The 19,832-nt window shown below is 44.3% G+C and overlaps 1 protein-coding gene across 1 annotated transcript in view; it reads left to right on the forward strand.

Moving 5' to 3' along the window:
• The first annotated feature begins 738 nt into the window (after positions 1 to 738).
• Positions 739 to 19,832, forward strand: part of olfml2a (olfactomedin-like 2A) — a 96,168-nt gene continuing 77,074 nt past the window's right edge. The window contains exon 1 of the mRNA XM_072488441.1: positions 739 to 1,226. Within this exon, the coding sequence (XP_072344542.1) occupies positions 1,158 to 1,226 (69 nt within the window). The 5' untranslated portion in view covers positions 739 to 1,157. The remainder of the gene's footprint in view (positions 1,227 to 19,832) is intronic.

The following is a 19,832-nucleotide window of genomic DNA, read 5'->3' on the forward strand; positions in this document are numbered from 1 at the left end:
CGCTGTTGCCCATGTGGGCTCCACCTATGGACCATTGAACAATATTACATGGAATGTATCATGTTGGTGCCCTTGTGGCTCCGCCCCTTGAGAGGAGGTATAAAGAGCAGCAGCCCTGTAGGCGGCTCTCACTAGCAGAGCAGTCACAGGCAGGCACTGTTCTAGTCGATTAAAGCCACAGTTTACATCCACTCTCTGTTTCGCGTGAATTGATGATCGCATCACAATGTTCTTTTTTGCTGCTGCAGGGCGCAAACCTCGTTATCGCCACTAGCGATGTACCAGATCCTGGCGCCCAAATCGGCGTCGGGAGCGGTCCTCAATTTTGGCAGGCCGCCTGATTTTCCGGTGATCGTGGTTTTGCGGCGTCGCGAGGTGCAGAACTTTGCCCAATTTCCAATGTTGTGAACTTGCAGTTTTTCAGCCCAATTGTTATCCCCGTTGAAAATGTAAGCATTTAAAAAAAATACACATTCTCGAAATGTAGATTTTGCAATTGAAATCGGGGATCTAATAGTAATTTAGTTTAAAGATTCGGTCCCTCTCCAGGGGAGGGGGGCTCTCGCCATCAGATGGCGCAGTCACATCAGGGAATAAATACAGGGATAGTGGTTAGCTCGGCCAGCGTTGATGAGTTAGGAAATGGACACACACGCTGTTTCGCCGTTTTAAACCCCTCCCTTTGATTCACACTGGAATTAATGGATAAGCCAATAATATATTCAAATGAAACGCTCCTTTGTATTGCATATAATTCCCGGTAAATCGAGTTTTGGAGAATTCAGTACCAAAGATTTCGTGGCTGAATCTTTTTGTCCACTTTTTGGGTGGACGCTGGGTTGGTACGGTTTTCAGCTGCTAGTCATTATTGTCCCTCCCTCGCATTCAATACACAGTGGGAATTTGTTTAAAAGTAATTTCTGCGAGCTTGTTATCTGAAAGCTGCACGGCACAGCCGCAGTTGTCCCAGTTTCAGAGGAGGAGTTGTGTGCGAGAGTGTGGAGATCCTGCAAAGTGCGAGCCTCTGTCGAGAACATTTCTTGTTGAAGGATTGATGCATTTGGTGCGCGTTGTCACCGAATTGTCGCTGAAGTTGCAGCGTTACTGCTCAAATTGCATTCTCCAAATATCGAGAAGATAAAAGACGCTCAATAAAAATGCGGAGACTTCCCAAACTAATTCTTTCTCTTTTTATCCTATCACGAGCAGTTGATGCAACCAGTAAGGTAAGTTTAAAAAAAAATCTTTTGAATAACTGTTGATGGGTCAAACGCTTTAAAATTAAACTTTTTTGTGAAATAAATTCTCTTCACATTCAAATAATTACGTTTACCAAAGTTTTATTTTGGAACAGGCCTTTTATAAAGTGTTTCTCTAATGTCAAAGGGTTTCAATACAAAGCAGAGTTGATGTTTCAATACAAAGCAGAGTTGATTGTCAGGGCAAGTTTTGTATGAGTTTTATACCCCCCACCCTCAAAAAATAACGTTATTCATAAAAGTACGTACATGACTGTTCAATGTTGACATAAAGTACAAAACAACTTTCTTCCAATACTGTATGTTACTACAATTAAAATTGCAGTCAATATTTATTGATTAATTCATTACATGTCAAATATATGGCACGAGGGATTCTTTTCAGTTTCCAACCCCTCGGTGCATTATTGCTGAAGGGCCTTCGTTAGTGGCCTTCCCCTATTCTGTGTATGGGTTGATCGATCACAGAACTCAACCTTGAGTTCTAAACACGTTTTGAGAATTCCCTCTGAACATCTGGATTGGATTCAGTTCGTTGAAGTCACAGCAGGTGGGTCAGAATAACTGTTCGGTGCTGTTTCCTGGCACATGGCTTTTTCAGGATTTTTGTTTACAGTTTATATACCACAAGTCCCCCGCTTGCATTTGCTTTGATGATCGAGTTGTATTTTCTTTCTACAACGCGGACGGACTAGTGTCTGTGGAAAACTTCAGGACAGGATCCACTTTGTGTTGAAACTATTTGAATCGGGGCAATTGCGCTTTCTAATTGTACCTTAAATCTTAAAAACAGAAAATGATGCAAATGCTTCAGATCCATCAATACCTGAAAAAGTTTGTTATTTTGAGCGTAGACTTTTTTTTTCCAAATCTTGAATAATCGGCTGTGCGTTTTCAGCATTTTCTATTATTTCAGACTTTTAGCATTCACAAATTTATTTTTGACTTTGATAAAATCCTACTCAAATAAATATATAATAAATAATGTAAGAGTTTAAATCAGGACAGTCGAGGGGTCCTAATTGTATGATTTTCATTAAAAGATTTTTCAGCAATGGTGTAATGATTCAGTGTTCTGTCATATCCATTTATTTATTTTTTAAATTCAGAGTACCCAATTCATTTTTTTTCAATTAAGGGGCAATTTAGCATGGCCAATCCACCTACCCTGTCATCTTTTGGGTTGTGGGGGTGAAACCCACGCAAACACAGGGAGAATGTGCAAACTCCACACGGACAGTGACCCAGAGCTTGGATCGAACCTGGGACCTAGGGCTGTGAGGCAGCAGGGCTAACCCACTGCGCCACCGTGCTCCCCGTCATATCCATTTATTATCCATATGTTCAGGACATATATGTTATATTGGACATATTTCCAAGGGGGTGGGGTGATCACAAATTCCAAAACCTGCAATATTTGACTAAATATGATGGCATCCACAGTTTCACATTAATTGTCAAGACTTAATGTATTTTACATGTCGGTACACCATTGCCCAATGAAATTATCAGGATAAAAATAACACCCTTTTTTGGAATTGTTAGGAATGGCCGATTCAGCCAATGACCACCATGGTGATGGCCGATCTTCCACCTCAAATACACTTTGTTGCCCAATCCCCATTCCTTCTGATTCCCTTAGAATCCCCCAAAAAACTATTTATTTCAGCCTTGAACATGCTTAATGAAAGAAAACTAGGATGAAGAATTCCAAAGATTCACAAACCTCTGAATGAATAACTTTCTTCCCATCGCAATCCCAAATAGCTGGCTGACCTTTTAGACTGAGATTATGACCACTAGTTCTAGACTATCTATCTAGCCAAGCGAAATAACCTCTCAGCATTTGCCCTGTCAATACTTCTCAGCATTCAGCAAGGTCAACTCCAGAAAATATCGGCCCATTCTACTCAATCTAGCTTCACAACACAACCCCTCTCATTTTATGAATCAATCTAGTGAGCCTCTTGCACAACCCCGAAGGTATGAGGACCACAACTTTACCAATAAAACAGCTTTTCCCAAATGAAGAAATACTGTATTAGCAGCTTTAATCAATACAATTCCTTTCCATCTGCCTAAAGCAAGGTTAATGATAGTACTGAGAGTTAAAGCATTGATGATATTGTGTAGTGAACACTGGATTAAAATGAAAAGACATAAAATAAATATATTTCTGATGATTGATAATAAACATATTTCCATTTAATAAACCTGCTACATTGCTCTAGGTAGGTAATGGACATTTTAGAACTCTTCTCCTGCTTGGTATTAATCTAGAATGAGGTTTCAATCATATTTCTTTAAGGGAAGCTTTCTAAATTGTTTGGTGTCTGGTCAGTTCTTTCAATGTTAGATGTCAGATGATTGAAAAATATTAATTGAAATTCATTAGTTTTGATAACATGAAAAACAATCTGATGATGCAGTGTGTTCATCTATCAATAAATAAACTAGACCTATATTCCCTTGAGTATAGTAGATTGAGGGTGACCTTATTGAGGTGTTTAAAATGATTAAAAGGTTTGATAATGCAGAGAGAGTGAGGCTATCCCATCTGATGGGGGAATCCAGAACAAAGGTGCATTACTTTAAAATTTGAGATAAATTGTACAGAGGTCATATCAAGAAGCAGTTCTTTACACAAAAGGGCAATGGAAATTTAGAACTGTCTCCTCCAAAAAGCTAGATCAATTCGAAATTTAGAAATCATAAAGCGGTTACGGCACAGAAGGAGGCTGTTCAATCTGTCATATCCATGTTGGCTCTCTGAAACAGTAACTCAAGGGCTTGTCCCGCATCTCTGCCCTTCCTCTGTAGCCCAGTATTTTTTTTCTCTTTGGGCGCTTATTCAATTTCATTTGAAAAGCTACAATTGAATTTGCCTTCACTACACGCTCAGACAGTGAATTCCAGAGCCTAACCACTCACTGGGTAAAAAGGTTTTCCACATATCCTGTTGCTTCTTTTGTTAATCACTTTAAATCAATGTCCACTGGTTCTTGATCCTTCTGCCACTGGGAACAGTTTCTCCCATCTACTCTGACTGGACCCCTTATAACCTTCAATATCTCTATCAAATCTCCTCTCAACCATTTGTTGAAGGGAAACAACTTCAGCTTTGGTCTATTTGTGTAACTGAAGCCTCTCATCGCCGGAATCATTATTGTAAATCTTTGCTGCACCCTCAGTAAAGCCTTCACATCCTTTTTGAAGTGCAGTGCTCAGAATTGGACAAAATACAGCAGTGGGGGCTAACCTTTTATGAAAGTTCATCATCATCGATTTCAAAATTGAAAGTGATAACTTAAAAAAAATAAATTTAGAGTAGCCAATTATTTTTTTCTTTTCCAATTCAGGGGCAATTTAGCGTGGCCAATCCCCCTAACCAGGACATCTTTGGGTTGTGGGGGTGAAACGCACGCAGGGAGAATGTGCAAACTCCACACAGACAGTGACCCAGGGCTGGGATTCAAACCCGGGTCCTCAGCGTCGCAGTCCCAGTGCTAACCACTGTACCACATGCTGCCCCTGGAAGTGATAACTTTTGTTGAGCAAAGATTTTAAGAGATATGGAGCTAAGGAGTTTATATGAAATTAAGATAACAGATTAGCCATGAATGACTATGATTTAGTGGCCATTACTGAAACATGGTTAAAAGATGGTCACGACTGGGAGTTAAATATCCAAGGGTATCAGACTATACGAAAGGATAGAATGGACTGTAAGGGCGGTGGTGTAGCTTTGTTGTTTAAGGATGGCATCCGGGCAATAGTAAGGGATGATATTGGTGCTATGGAGGACAAGGTTGAATCAATTTGGGTGGAAATCAGGAATAGTAAGGCGAAAAGGTCACTGATAGGAGTAGTCTATAGGCCACCAAATAGTAACAGGATGGTAGGGCAGGCAATAAGCAAAGAAATAACGGATACATGTAGAAATGGTACAGCGGTTATCATGGGAGATTTTAATCTGCATATCGATTGGTTTAACCAGGTTGGTAAAGGCAGCCTTGAGGAGGAGTTTATAGAATGTGCCCGGGATAATTTCCTGGAACAGTATGTAATGGAACCTACAAGGGAACAAGCGGTCCTAGATCTGGTCCTGTGTAATGAGGCAGGATTGATTAATGATCTCATAGTTCGGGATCCTCTTGGAAGGAGCGACCACAATATGGTGGAATTTAAAATACAGTTGGAGGATGACAAGGTAAAATCAAACACTAGTGTTTTGTGCTTAAACAAAGGCGATTACAATAGGATGAGAGAAGAACTAGCTACGGTAGACTGGGAGCAAAGACTTCACGGTGAAGCAGTTGAGGAACAGTGGAGAACCTTCCGAGCGATCTTTCACAGTGTTCAGAAAAGGTTCATACCGACAAAAAGAAAGATGTAGAAAGTGGAAAAATCGACCGTGGATATCTAAGGAGGTGAGGGAGAGTATCAAATTGAAGGAAAAAACATACAAAATGGCAAAAATTAGTGGGAGACTAGAGGACTGGGAATACTTTAGGGGACAACAGAAAGCTACTAAAAAAGCTATAAAGAAGAGTAAGGTAGACTATGAAAGTAAACTGGCTCAGAACATAAAAGCAGATAGTAAAAGCTTCTACAAATATATAAGACAAAAAAGAGTGGCTAAGGTAAATATTGGTCCTTTGGAAGATGAGAAGGGAGATTTAATAATAGGAGACGGGGAAATGGCTGAGAAGCTGAACAGGATTTTTGGGTCAGTCTTCACAGTGGAGGACACAAATAACATGCCAGTGACTGATGGAAATAAAGATATGATAGGTGAGGAACTTCAGATGATTGTAATCACTAAGGAGGCAGTATTGGGCAAGCTAATGGGGCTAAAGGTAGACAAGTCTCCTGGCCCTGATGGGATGCATCCCAGAGTGTTAAAAGAGATGTAAACGCACTAGTGATAATTTATCAAAATTCACTAGACTCTGGGGTTGTCCCAGAGGATTGGAAAGTAGAAAACGTGACACCACTGTTTAAAAAAGGAGGTCGGCAGAAAGCGGGCAATTATAGGCCGGTAAGCTTAACTTCGGTTGTAGGGAAAATGCTGGAATCTATCATTAAGGAGGAAATAGCGGGGCACCATTGGGCAGACACAGCATGGGTTCACAAAGGGTAGGTCGTGTCTGACTAATTTGGTAGAATTCTTTGAGGATGTTACCAGTGCAGTAGATAATGGGGAGCCAATGGATGTGGTATATCTGGATTTCCAGAAAGCTTTTGACAAGGTGCCACACAAAAGGTTGCTGCATAAACTAAGGTAGCATTGGTAGAGGATTGGTTAACGAACAGAAAGCAGAGAGTGGGGATAAATGGGTGTTTCTCTGGTTGGCAACCTGTAACTAGTGGGGTCCCTCAAGGATCAGTGTTAGGCCCGCAGTTGTTCACAATTTACATAGACGATTTGGAGTTGGGGACCAAGTGCAATGTGTCAAAGTTTGCAGACGACACTAAGATGAGTGGTAAAGCAAAAAGAGCAGAGGATACCGGAAGTCTGCAGAAGGATTTGGATAGGTTAGGTGAAGGGCAAGGGTCTGGCAGATGGAATTCAATGTTGCCAAGTGTGAGGCTATCCATTTTGGGAGGAATAACAGCATAATGGATTATTATTTAAACGGTAAGATGTTAAAACATGCTGCTGTGCAGAGGGACCTGGGTGTGCTGGTGCACGAGTCGCAAAAAGTTGGTGTGCAGGTGCAACAGGTGATTAAGAAGGCTAATCAAGTTTTGTCTTTCGTTGCTAGAGGGATGGAGTTCAAGACTAGGGAGGTTTGCTGCAATTGTGTAGGGTGTTGGTGAGGCCGCATCTGGAGTATTGTGTTCAGTTTTGGTCTCCTTACCTGAGAAAGGACGTATTGGCACTGGAGGGAGTGCAGAGAAGATTCACTAGGTTGATCCCAGAGTTGAGGGGATTAGATTATGACGAGAGGTTGAGTAGACTGGGACTGTACTCATTGGAGTTTAGAAGGATGCGGGGGGGATCTTATTGAAACATAAAATTATGAAGGGAATAGATAGGATAGATGCGGGCAGGTTGTTTCCACTGGTCGGGGAAAGCAGAACTAGGGGGCATAGCCTCAAAATAAGGGGAAGTAGATTTAGGACGGAGTGTAAGAGGAACTTCTTCACCCAAAGGGTTGTGAATCTCTGGAATTCCTTGCCCAGTGAAGCAGTTGAGGCTCCTTCTTTAAACATTTTTAAGAAAAGGATAGATACCTTTCTAAAGAATAAAGGGATTCGGGGATATGGTGTACGGGCCGGAGAGTGGAGCTGAGTCCACAAAGATCAGCCATGATCTCATTAAATGGCGGAGCAGGCTCGAGGGGCCAGATGGCCTACTCCTGTTCCTAGTTCTTATGTTCTTACGTTCTTACATGATTCAATGATGGAATAGGCTCAAGGGGCTGAATTGCCCAGTTCTGTTTTTCTGTTTTAACATAAAGTGATGCAGTAGGAAAGGGTTTGTACATTTGATTCCTCACAGTGAATTTCTGAAGGATGAGATGCAAAGCAGAGGCCATACATTGGCCACCATGAATATCAGAATCACTTGGGTTTGTCTTGCTGATCTCCCAATAGCTAGTTATTGGAGCAGGATACCTGCCCACCCATGACACTCATAAAGAAGAAAGAATGATCAAAAAGGCCTTGCTCTTCTATTATTTCAGCTGCATAAAATGTGAAGATCACCCCCCCACGGGGCCCGAGGGGTGAGACGCTTTTTGGACGGACTGACCTTCCCATGGGTGGGCAGGGAGCTGGTGAGTGGGCTGGTGGCCCCGATTAGGGCTGAAGAAATAGTTCAGGGCTTGAAGGCTATGCAGTCAGGTAAAGCCCGGGGCGGGACGGGTATCCGGTGGAATTCTACAAGAAATTCTCGGGGATATTAGGGCCGTTGCTGGTCAAGGTTTTGAATGAGGCGAGGGATAGAGGGGTGCTGCCCCCGACGATGTCACAGGCCTCTATTTCGTTAATATTGAAGCGGGACAAGAACCTGGAGCTATGCGGGTCATTTAGGCCGATCTCCCTGCTTAATGTGGATGCCAAGTTGCCGGCCAAAGTTTTGGCCTCCAGGAGTGAAGATTGTGTGCCGGATGTGATTATGGAGGATCAAACCGGGGTTGTCAAGGGCAGGCAGTGGGTGGCCAATATAAGAAGGCTACTCAATGTGATTATGATGCCCCCGGAGAGTAGGGAGGTTGAGGTAGTTGTGGCCATGGATGCGGAGAAGGCGTTCTGCCGGGTGGAGTGGGAGTATCTATGGGAGGTGTTGGGATGATTTGGGATCGGTAGGGGCTTTATCGACTGGGTTAGGCTGTTGTACCAGGCCCAGGACGCTAGTGTAAGGACGACTAGGACGATCTCGGACTATTTTAGACTGCACCCGGGGACAAGACAGGGATGCCCCCTCTCCCCACTGCTGTTTGCGTTAGCTATAGAGCACCGGTGGCAATTGCTCTAAGAACTTCAAGGGGCTGGAAAGGGCTGGTTCGGGGGTTTTGGGGGGGGGGGGGGGGTGGGCCTGGGGGGTGGAACTAGGGTCTCGCTGTACGCGAACGACCTTCTCTTATATGTAACAAATCCAGGGGCATGGATGGGTGAAATCATGGCAACTTTGGGGGAATTTGGCCGGTTTTCGGGATATAAACTGAATATGACAAAGAGCGAGATGTTTGTAGTCCAGGCAAGAGATTGGATTAGATTTGTTTATTGTCACGTGTACCGAGGTACAGTGAAAAGTATTTTTCTGCGAGCAGCTCAACAGATCATTAAGTACATGGGAAGAAAAGGGAAGAAAAGAAAATACATAATAGGGCAAAACAAAGTATACAATGTAACTACATAAACACCGGCATCGGGTGAAGCATACAGGGTGTAGTGTTAATGAGGTCAGTCCATAAGAGAATCGTTTAGGAGTCTGGTAACAGCGGGGAAGGAGTCTGGTGAAAGTGGGGAAGAAGCTGTTTTTGAGTCTGTTCATGCGTTTCCTCAGACTTCTGTATCTCCTGCCCGATGGAAGAAGTTGGAAGAGTGAGTAAGCCGGGTGGGAGGGATCTTTGATTATACTGCCCGCTTTCCCCAGGCAGCGGGAGGTAGATGGAGTCAATGGATGAGAGGCAGGTTTGTGTGATGGACTTGTCGGTGTTCACAACTCTCTGAAGTTTCTTGCGGTCTTGGGCCGAGCAGTTGCCATACCAGGATGTGATGCAGCCAGATCGGATGCTTTCTATGGTGCATCTGTAAAAGTTGGTCAGGGTTAATGTGGACATGCCAAATTTCCTTAGTTTCCTGAGGAAGTATAGGCGCTGTTGTGCTTTCTTGGTGGTAGCGTTGACGTGGGTGGACCAGAACAGATTTTTGGAGATGTGCACCCCTAGGAATTTGAAACTGCTAACCATCTCCACCTCGGCCCCGTTGATGCTGACAGGGGTGTGTACAATACTTTGCTTCCTGAAGTCAATGACCAGCTCTTTAGTTTTGCTGGCATTGAGGGAGAGATTGTTGTTGCTGGAGCACTCCACTAGGTTCTCAATCTCCCTCCTGTCATCTGACTCGTCGTTATTCGAGATCCGGCCCACTATGGTTGTATCGTCAGCAAACTTGTAGATGGAGTTGGAACCAAATTTTGCCACGCAGACGTGTGTGTACAGGGAGTAGAGTAGGGGGCTAAGTACACAGCCTTGCGGAGCCCCAGTATTGAGGACTATTGTGGAGGAGGTGTTGTTGTTCATTCTTATTGATTGTGGTCTGTTGGTCAGAAAATCGAGGATCCAGTTGCAGAGTGGGGAGCCAAGTCCTAGGTTTTGGAGCTTTGATATGAGCTTGGCTGGAATTATGGTGTTGAAGGCAGAGCTTTGTAGTCAATAAATAGGAGTCTGATGTAGGAGTCCTTGTTGTCGAAATGCTCTAGGGATGAGTGCAGAGCCAGGGAAATGGCGTCTGCTGTGGACCGGTTGCGATGGTATGCGAATTGCAGTGGATCAAGGCGTTCTGGGAGTATGGAGGTGATGCGCTTCATGATCAACCTCTCGAAGCACTTCATTACGACTGAAGTCAGGGCCACTGGACGGTAGTCATTGAAGCACGTTGTCTGGTTCTTCTTTGGCACTGGTATGATGGTGGTCTTCTTGAAGCAGGTGGGGACCTCGGAGTGGAGTAGGGACAGGTTAAAGATGTCCGCGAACACCTCTGCCAGCTGGTCCGCGCAGGCTCTGAGTGCATGACCAGGGATCCCGTCCGGGTCCGTCGCCTTCCGAGGGTTCACTTTCAGGAAGGCCAATCTGACTTCAGAAGCTGTGATGGTGAGTTATGGGCTGCTGGGGCACTCGACAGCAGATTGTTGGTTACCTGCTCGAACCGAGCATAGAATGCATTGAGTTCATCGGGGAGGGGTGCGCTGCTGCCGGAGATGCTGCTCGGCTTCGCTTTGTAGCCCGTTACGTTGTTTAGTCCTTGCCACAATCGCTGAGCGTCTGTCTGTGACTCTAGCTTGGTTTGATATTCTCTTTTGGCATCTCGGATGGCTTTGCGGATGTCATACCTGGATTTCTTGTATAGGTCAGGGTCGTCTGACTTGATGCCTCAGACCTGTCCTTTAGTAGGGAGTTTATCTCGCGATTGAGCCATGGTTTCCAGTTCGGAAATGTACGTACTGCTTTCGTTGGCACGCAGTCATCCACACATTTGCTGATGAAGTCTGTGATGGTGGTGGCATATTCATTTAAGTTGGCCACTGAGTTCTTAAATATGGACCAGTCCACTGTCTCTAAGCAGTCATGTAAGAGCTCTTCTGTTTCCTCGGACCAGCACTGCACGACCTTCTTAGCTGGATTCTCCCGCTTGAATTTCTGCTTGTATGCCGGGAGAAGGAGCACCGTCTTATGGTCTGATTTCCCAAAGTGCGTTTGGGGATGGAATGGTAGGCGCCCTTGATTTTTGAGCAGCAGTGGTCAAGAGTGTTGTCGCTCCTGGTGGGACAGGAGATGTGCTGGTGGAATTTTGGCAGTACATTCTTGAGGTTGGCCTTGTTGAAGTCTTCAGCCATGATGAACAAGGCCTCCGGGTGTTCTGTTTCGTAGTTGTTTATAACTGTGTACAGTTCATCCAGCGCCTTCCTCACTTCTGCCTGGGGTGGGATGTAGACCGCTGTGATAATGGCTGAAGTGAACTCACGTGGAAGATAGTATGGACGGCACTTCACGGTCAGGTATTCCAGGTCCGGGGAGCAGTTGGTCGCCAGGGTCGCCATATCCAAGCTACAGGGGGAGTTGATGAGGAGGCAAACCCGTCCACCCTTCGCTTTACCTGATGACGCGGTGTGGTCCGCCCGGTGAATTGAGAAGCCTTCAGGTTGTGTGGCACAGTCCGGTGAGGCAGGGGTGAGCCATGTCTCTGTGAAACAGAGCACACAGCAGTCTCTTACTTCCCTCTGAGAGATAAGTCTGGCATTAAGTTCATCCAGCTTGTTTTCGATCGCTTGGAAGTTTGCCAGGAGTCTGCTGGGGAGAGGGGTCTTGAAACTGCATTTCTTCATTCTAATCTGCAGACCACCGCGTTTCCCTCGCTTCCTCAGTCGGCGGCTGTGGCTGGATGATCCTGGGATCCGATGGGAGAAGTGTGACCTTGTGGAAGGTAGGTGGTTGCGTCTGGCGGGGTCCACATGACAGTGGCCCGGATGAGTAGATTCTTTGGGGTAGAGGACAGGTGTGTAAAATGTGCGGGTGGACCAGCGAACCATGTCCACATGTTCTGGGCGTGTCCAAAACTTAGGGGATATTGGCAGGGGTTTGCGGACGTCATGTCCAGAGTATTGAAAACAAGGGTGGCAATGAGTCCAGAGGTGACGATTTTTGGGCTGTCGGAAGATCCGGGAGTCCAGGAGGAGAAAGAGGCAGATGTTCTGCCACAAGTAAAACATCAACTGAGCAATTTAATCTTCAAAAGCATTTAGCATTTCACAAATGTTGCAATATATTACATAATGCATTACAAAAACAGTTCACAAAAACCCAGACTGTTCCTTAGAAGGTATCACTGTTGGCTGGATATCTTAACCCACTTTGGATTCTTAGCATCTGGTAAGACTTTCCGATTAAATATGGTCTACAGATTTGCAGTAGTACAAACAGATTATCATTCTGGTAGCTAAAACAAATGATTACAGTTGACAACTCTCAGCACCACAGGCAGATTTTATTTGATTTTCTGCGTACGAAATGCTGGGGACTGATAAAAAATGAAGTAACAATGCTGCCATGCAGTATTTGAGGTTTTGTGGGATCTCATTACATTTTCACTTTTAGAATGGTTTCTAACCTCATAGTAACACTGAGGTATATGTAGGAGTGTATTAAAAGAATAAAAATCTAATGGAAATCTTAAATAAAAAACAAAAATTGCTAGAAATGCACAGCAGGTTGGTGAAATAGAAAAGGTGTGAATGAGATATCATCAGAATTGTAATAGGATTAATTCTACAGTTTGAATATATCTTGATATATATAATTAGCATTCAAAAATAGAGTGTGAAACCTTCCAAGATCCTGCACCACAGGAAGGGTATTCCATGCACTGAGTGGCAAATCCAAAAATCCTGAGTACGCTGGAAATGATTTTTCACCTATGAACAAATTAGCCTTTATCGAATGTCAAATTTATGAAGAGGGGAATATCAATTCAATACTCTGACTGAAGAATTTTCAAAGACAGAAAACCAGCAAGCAAAATGCACAGATTGTAATTTACTTTTCAATCATTTTGCATTTCACCAGTGACCAGTTAGAATGCTTCTTCGTATTTTTCTTTAGTCTTCCAGGACTTTAGTGTGTCTCTGCAATTTTGAGAGATTTTGGATTTTTCCATTTGCTGCTACTGTGTTGTAAGTGTTTGATGCACTAAGCGTCAAGAACCACAAAGACATGTGAGACTTTAACCAAGGCTTTAATGCACTACATAGGAAGCTTACCCGACACAGACGACCCCAGACAAAATGGGTCCGGTCTCAGAAGCTGGGTCTTATACTTAACTCCCGGGGGAGTGGCCAAGGCGGAGCTCTCCGTGGCCAGGTCAGGTTACATACAGGGGACCGAACCTCTACAGAGCTACAGTACAATACACAGTACCATACACAGGATTACAGGGCCACGTTACACACAACTATTATATAACTATGTACAATGCTAGGGAAGTACAGTGGTGTATCACCACAGTGTTGGATTCCACTTGGTAGGTCTTAAGATAATCAAATCTTTGTAGTCTTAGCTACGGTTATTGTATGTATTTATTAAGTACATGAACTAAAGAGTTCAAGCTTAGAGCTGTCTCCATGCTTGCTTGTGCAACTGGCTCTGTGCAATACTAGACTGACCTCTTGGTGTGGATCACGTGCTCTCTTACATCACCGTGTGGGTGGTACTGTACTCAGTCCCACGTTAACTAACCCTGTATGTGCTGGACCCTTATACAATACTCTGAGATCCCATTGTTCTTCATTTAAACTTAATCTGACAATTATTTACACATTCTCCAGGTTGTTAATGCCCGTCTGTAATTTGTTGCGGTCCTCCTCAGTATGGAGTATCCCCCTCAATTTGGTCTCATTTACAAATTTAGGAATTGAATTTTTGATTCCAAAGTCGAAACTGCTAATCCAAATTGTAAAGAGCCCACCTTCTGAACAACTACCTTTACTGTTCTGGCATTGCGATAGCCCTTCTTCATGTCTTCACCCAAGTCTTCCTTCTTAGATGATGTGGAGATGCCGGTGTTGGACTGGGGTGAGCACAGTACGAAGTCTTACAACACCTGTTGGACATTAACCTGGTGTTGTAAGACTTTGTACTGTTGTTAGATGATAACAGTCCTTTTTCCTCCTCTAAATGAAATACCCTCTATATGGCAACATTGTGCAACATGCAACAGTGCTACAGTGGCGTGGAACCCACAGACCCAGGGACAGATTTGCAATGAAACACACTGGTCCTGGTTCCTTAACACTGCTGGCCTGACTAATATTTGAAAAGTGAGCCTCTCAGCGAAAATGCAGTGCATAAACAGACTGTGATTGAGTGAGAAGCAACTGGGAGGGAAGGTGTGCTATGGCTACCAAAAAGGAAAATTCAGACAGAGGCAATGAGCTGCTGGCGACCAAAACAGTGGACCCCAGCTGAGGCAGTGAACCTTTGGCGAGGCAACAGAGGGAGGGTTCCAGGCGAGGCAGCGTAGTGGTCGGAGGACCCCCAGGTGGGGCAGCAGAGCAGATGGTGGACCATCTTTACCATATTCAGACAAGAGGTAAGCTTAGATTTCAGCAAGGCAATTATTCTTACAGGCATTTTTTTACAAGTGTAGAAACAATGATCAATTTGTGTATTTTCATCCCTTCGGCCTTTGTGTTTTGGGGGACAGGATGGGGGGCTCAGGGCCCCACTAACTGTAAATCCACCTTTCCACAGACTTATACAGCCACCTGGACCTTTGCTCAAGAGTCCTTATAGTGTGTTCAAAGATTTTCCTGGTGGCTTCATGGCTGTGGTTATACCTAAGCTGCTCAGGCATGTTGAGGCTGTGTATGAGTTTCAGCAGCCAAGGTAGCTGTTGTCTCCAACCAGCCATCCTCTAATTTTACATGATGGAATAGTGGAGGTGGTTGGCTGCCAGATTATAAAGGTATTATACAAGCTGCTTCTGAAACTGACACAGACTTGTATAATTATTTTGTGTTGATCACAGACCAGTGGGAGATGAATGGAGTGGAAAATCTTTCCTTTTATGAATGCTGCTGTCCGGTCCTTGATTGCCTTAATTTATACATGAGTGCAATCCATAACCTCCTGGGCTCAAGGGAAGTTAAACACTACACATAATATTTTCAGCTATTCATTGGCTTACAATTGGAATTAGAATAATAATACATCTCTGGTATTAGGAACTCCAGGTCCTAGCTTTGGAGAATGAACAGCAGAGTAGTATTTCAACATTTCCGACAGATTTATTTTTCTCCACAGACCAAACTCAATTAGTATTTTTGCGATGATGAACCGCAGTTCTAGACTGGAATGTAAATGTACACGGCCCACATCTGTGAAATCTGGAAGCAATACATTTTGCAGGTTAAAATTTTAATTATGATGTAATTGTCATGATCAGTTGGTAGTTCTGCAACCTTCCTAATGACTTAAAAAATAAAGAAAATATAGCTGCCGATTCTTTCAAAACTGTATGTCAAGAACTTTAGCTTGACTTTTGGTATAACAAGCATGTGCAGGGGCCAATTTCTTTGTGCATTCTCACAAACTGACACCCCCTGGAAGTTCCGAGTGTCAACATTGCCCACCTAAAGCACATATTAGACCAAATTTGGTAAAATAACTGGGATCAGGCTCTGCCAGTTTTTATGGGTCTAAAGCAGTCTAACCAGTGATCCTTAAAGGAACTGCTAGAAGTCATCAAAATGTGGTAATTTAATAATTTGAGGAAGCAGGCGAAAACTGAGCATCAATTTATTATAACTATATAGAAAGTTCTGTGTAAAGCAGCATCTTGTTCCCTGTACAATCCTTGCTGGGAGGACTAGTCTGTCTAGGCCCTGCTTTGGGCCAGCTTTTATATAAGTACATAACGAGCCCCAGGTGGATGGCCTCCGCCCCCTATCTGGGAAGCTTGTACTCCACGCGTCCCACAGGGAGATCAATGATGGTTTCCCAGTGGTTCCCTTAGGGGTTGACAGGCAAGTAGTTTTATTCATATTTGCTTTTTATACTGTCTGAGCTGGATGCGCTTCCATATTGTTTTGGTGCAGGGGGCTGACTTTCTCAACCAGAAGTCTTTGCATCTATTTTGTAACCATTCTGGGTCCAGCTACAGGAGGCACCACATCTTGCTCGATAAAGCCTTGATTATTCCACTACTCTCGTCTTTGTGGTAATTGATAGTGCATCAGGTTGTGGCTGTGATCCCAACAACAATCATATCCAATATGGAAAAACAATATTGTTCGAGCTGAAAACGAACTGGTTTGAAGTCCATGCTGAGGCGTTCAAAGGGGTGGGAGGCCTTCACCAGGTGCACTCGATCTGGCCGGTAGAAGTGCAGCTTGCACTCTGTGCAGACTTGGCAGTCTCTGGTGACGGTCCTGACCTCCTCAATGGAGTAGGGCAGGTTGCGGGCCTTAATGAAATGGAAGAACCGGGTGACCCACGGGTTGCAGAGGTCATTGTGGAGGGCCCGGAGTCGGTCCACTTGTGCGCTGGCACATGTACCGCGGGATAGGGCATCAGGGGGCTCATTGAGCTTCCCCGGGCGATACAGGATCTCATAGTTATAGGTGGAGAGCTCGATCCTCCACCTCAAGATCTTGTCGTTCTTGATCTTGCCCCGCTGTGTATTATTAAACATGAAGGCAACCGACCGTTGGTCAGTAAGGAGAGTGAATCTCCTGCCGGCCAGGTAATGCCTCCAATGCCGCACAGCTTCCACAATGGCTTGGGCCTCCTTTTCGACAGAGGAGTTCCGAATTTCAGAGGCATGGAGTGTGCGGGAAAAGAAGGCCACGGGCCTGCCCGCCTGATTGAGGGTGGCGGCCAGAGCTACGTCCGATGCATCGCTCTCCACCTGGAAGGGGAGGGATTCGTCGATCGCGTGCATCGTGGCCTTGGCGATATGTAATATACTACTAATGGTGACTACCACACAACCTATTAATAAAGCCGGTTATTTAAGCACAGTACAAGAAGGATAAAGAGCTCAAGGGAGAAAGTCAGGACAACAAATAGCACATGGAAGATAATGAGGAAATTAGTTTACCTCTGGATTCCAATGAAGTTTCCAGTGGGTGAAAATCCACAGTAAAAGATGCCACACAATTCACTATGAAAGCTGTGCTTTCATTCAGAAAGTCAGCACTTACTGTTGGGAATGGGAATGCAGTATTAGACTGGTGAATTAGGGGAGCTTTATTCTGAAATTAGTGTTAAATATTGCTGCAAATGAGGTGTAACAATGAGCAGCAGAAAAAAGTAATTTAAATAACATGCAATTCACTAGAAAAATAAAGTCAGAGTTTTACATATGGCAGACATTCAAACTGACTGAATTGACGCCCTGTAATTATATTGCTGTAACCCCTCCATATGAGGAAAAACATGTAACTGATAAAAGGTAATAGTTACCTATGAACAAATTAGCCTTCACCGAATGTCAAATTTATGAAGAGGGGAATATCAATTTGATACTCATGTGAAAGCAGTCTGAGACTGCCTGCAGAATTTATAGATGCCTACCTCTGAATGATAATTTCATTTGGAAAGTGCTGTAGCTTGTTCAGTCCTTCACAAGGAATTTTCAACCAGTTTTGCATCGCAGCAACATAGTCCTTTCATTAAAAAAAATTATATTTTTTCCAAATTACAATGCAATCATGACAGACATAAATAAAAAGTCATGTCGCTGTTCTTCAGATAATTGATTAGTGAGTAAAATAGAATTACTTAAGGCATAGTTCAGGTTCTGTTCGAAACTCATTGAGTGGAATTTTCCATATTTTTTTCAAAGTGTTGTCACAGGTGAAAAAAGTGATATGTAGCCCACTGGCTGCACTGCTGTCTTTTCCCACTGATTTTTTAAACACTTGGGAGAAAAGAATTGCTGGAGACGGGTCCCACACCATCACACTGACAGCTTGCCTGCTGGTAAGTTAGCCTTCCAAAGATTGAATGCCATTTTTAAAAGGCATCCCAATCTAACAGAAAGTAAAATAAAAACAAGGATCCTCCACGGGGACCACCCCTTCTCCCTGGCATTAGGGGGGCAGTGCCAAGAGGCAGTGCTCGGGTACTTCTAGGGTACTTCCCACACATGTCCTTCTTCCCCCTGGGGGCTGAACTTACCTGTGCACGTCCGGCGGGTTCTTTTTGTCTCATCCACGTTGGTTCAGACATGTTGTAAACCTCTCTGATGTGACATCACATTGGTGAAAGGTGAGATTCGAATGTGGGGAGACGATACAGCAGGAAAGCCCACTAATGATATTAAAGTGTACTCAAATGGGGCTCCGTTCATAGCATGGTAGGGAACCCAAAATGTCACTGGCAGGGGTGGGGACGATTGCATTGTGAATCTTGTTTCTGGCTTCTCGTAATATTCTGCGCCCCCCTACCATTTATGTCCACGGCAAAGGGGGCCACAAAATCCTCCCCATTAAGCTTACCTTTCCTTGGATTGCCACCTTGCCATTCCATTGATCCTGAGAGCAATGCTGTCGGGAGTCTTAAGTCCCTGGCAGGGTCACCATGGTCAACTTCGTCATCATCCGATCCCAAGGCCAAAAGGATCCCCTCATCACCAAAGCAATGACCAGTGCAGGTGACTGCTAGATAGACCACCGGCTCTCCTCTGTGTCCACTAGAAGTAGTGGAAGAATTAACCAAGGCGGACGTACAAAAATGAACCAGTGAAATCAAGAAGCCTTGAAAAAGCTATGGAGATGCAACTCCTCGCTGACAAGCATGACACCGGGGCTTCTTCAGTACTACCAACGTAATACATGGACCCATTACCCTAGGCCTCAAACCAATGCGGAGTAAGGCTGGAACCCTCTTGAAAGACAGAGAAAGCATTGGCCTTAGATGGAGAGGTCCTCGCAAAGAATTCCTAAACCGTGATACAACCATAAACCGTGATACAACCATAGATGAGGATGTGTTTGAGGAAATCCTCCAACTCCCATCAAAGATAATCTTGGGCTCCCAACAAGAGTGGATGGGATTCCAGCAGAGATTTTCAAACGTGGAGATGAGATCATCTGTTATCTCCATCAGCCTTTCCTGAAAATCTGCCACAAAGAAGAAATTTCTGCCACCCTCTGGGATGGCACCATCGCCACCAGCTTTACGAAAGTAGACAAAGTGAAGTGTGGGAACTACCAATAAATCACCATCATTGCCTGAATCCTTGCTAGCTGTCTTCTCCCAGTCCTTCCAGAAAGCTAGTATAGCTTCTGACTAAACTGTGGAAAAGTGGACTGATTTTCACTGCTTGGCAACTTCAAGACAAATGCCAGGAACAACGTAACCACTCTACATAGCCTTCGTTGATTGACTAAGGTTTTTGACTCAGTCAGTCGGGAAGTGCTATGGAAACCCTGTCAAAGGCCGGCTGTCCAGAGAAATTCATCAACATCCCCCAACTCCTCTACAACAAGATCTTGGCAACAGTCCTCATGAACGGAAATAAGACAGAAATCTTCGCGGTGAAGACTTGGGTGAAATAGGGATATGTCATCGCCCCCACCTTTTTCTCCACCTTCATCACCACCATCTTTCACCTTGTCAAGAGCAAGCTTCACAGTGGAGTGGACATCATCTACAGGATGTATGGAAAACGTTTTAACCTCAGCCGGCTGAAATCCAAGAAGAAAATGATACTGACATCACTCGTGGAACTTTGCCATCTCCACTCTCTCAGAAGAGAATCGCCAAGCCATGCTGGACATCTTCTCGGACGGGTACCAAAGAATTAGTCTCAGCCACAACAACAAGAAGACTCAAGTCC

The sequence above is a fragment of the Scyliorhinus torazame genome, chromosome 22, assembly GCF_047496885.1.
Source record: "Scyliorhinus torazame isolate Kashiwa2021f chromosome 22, sScyTor2.1, whole genome shotgun sequence".
NCBI classification, from domain to species: Eukaryota; Metazoa; Chordata; class Chondrichthyes; order Carcharhiniformes; family Scyliorhinidae; genus Scyliorhinus; species Scyliorhinus torazame.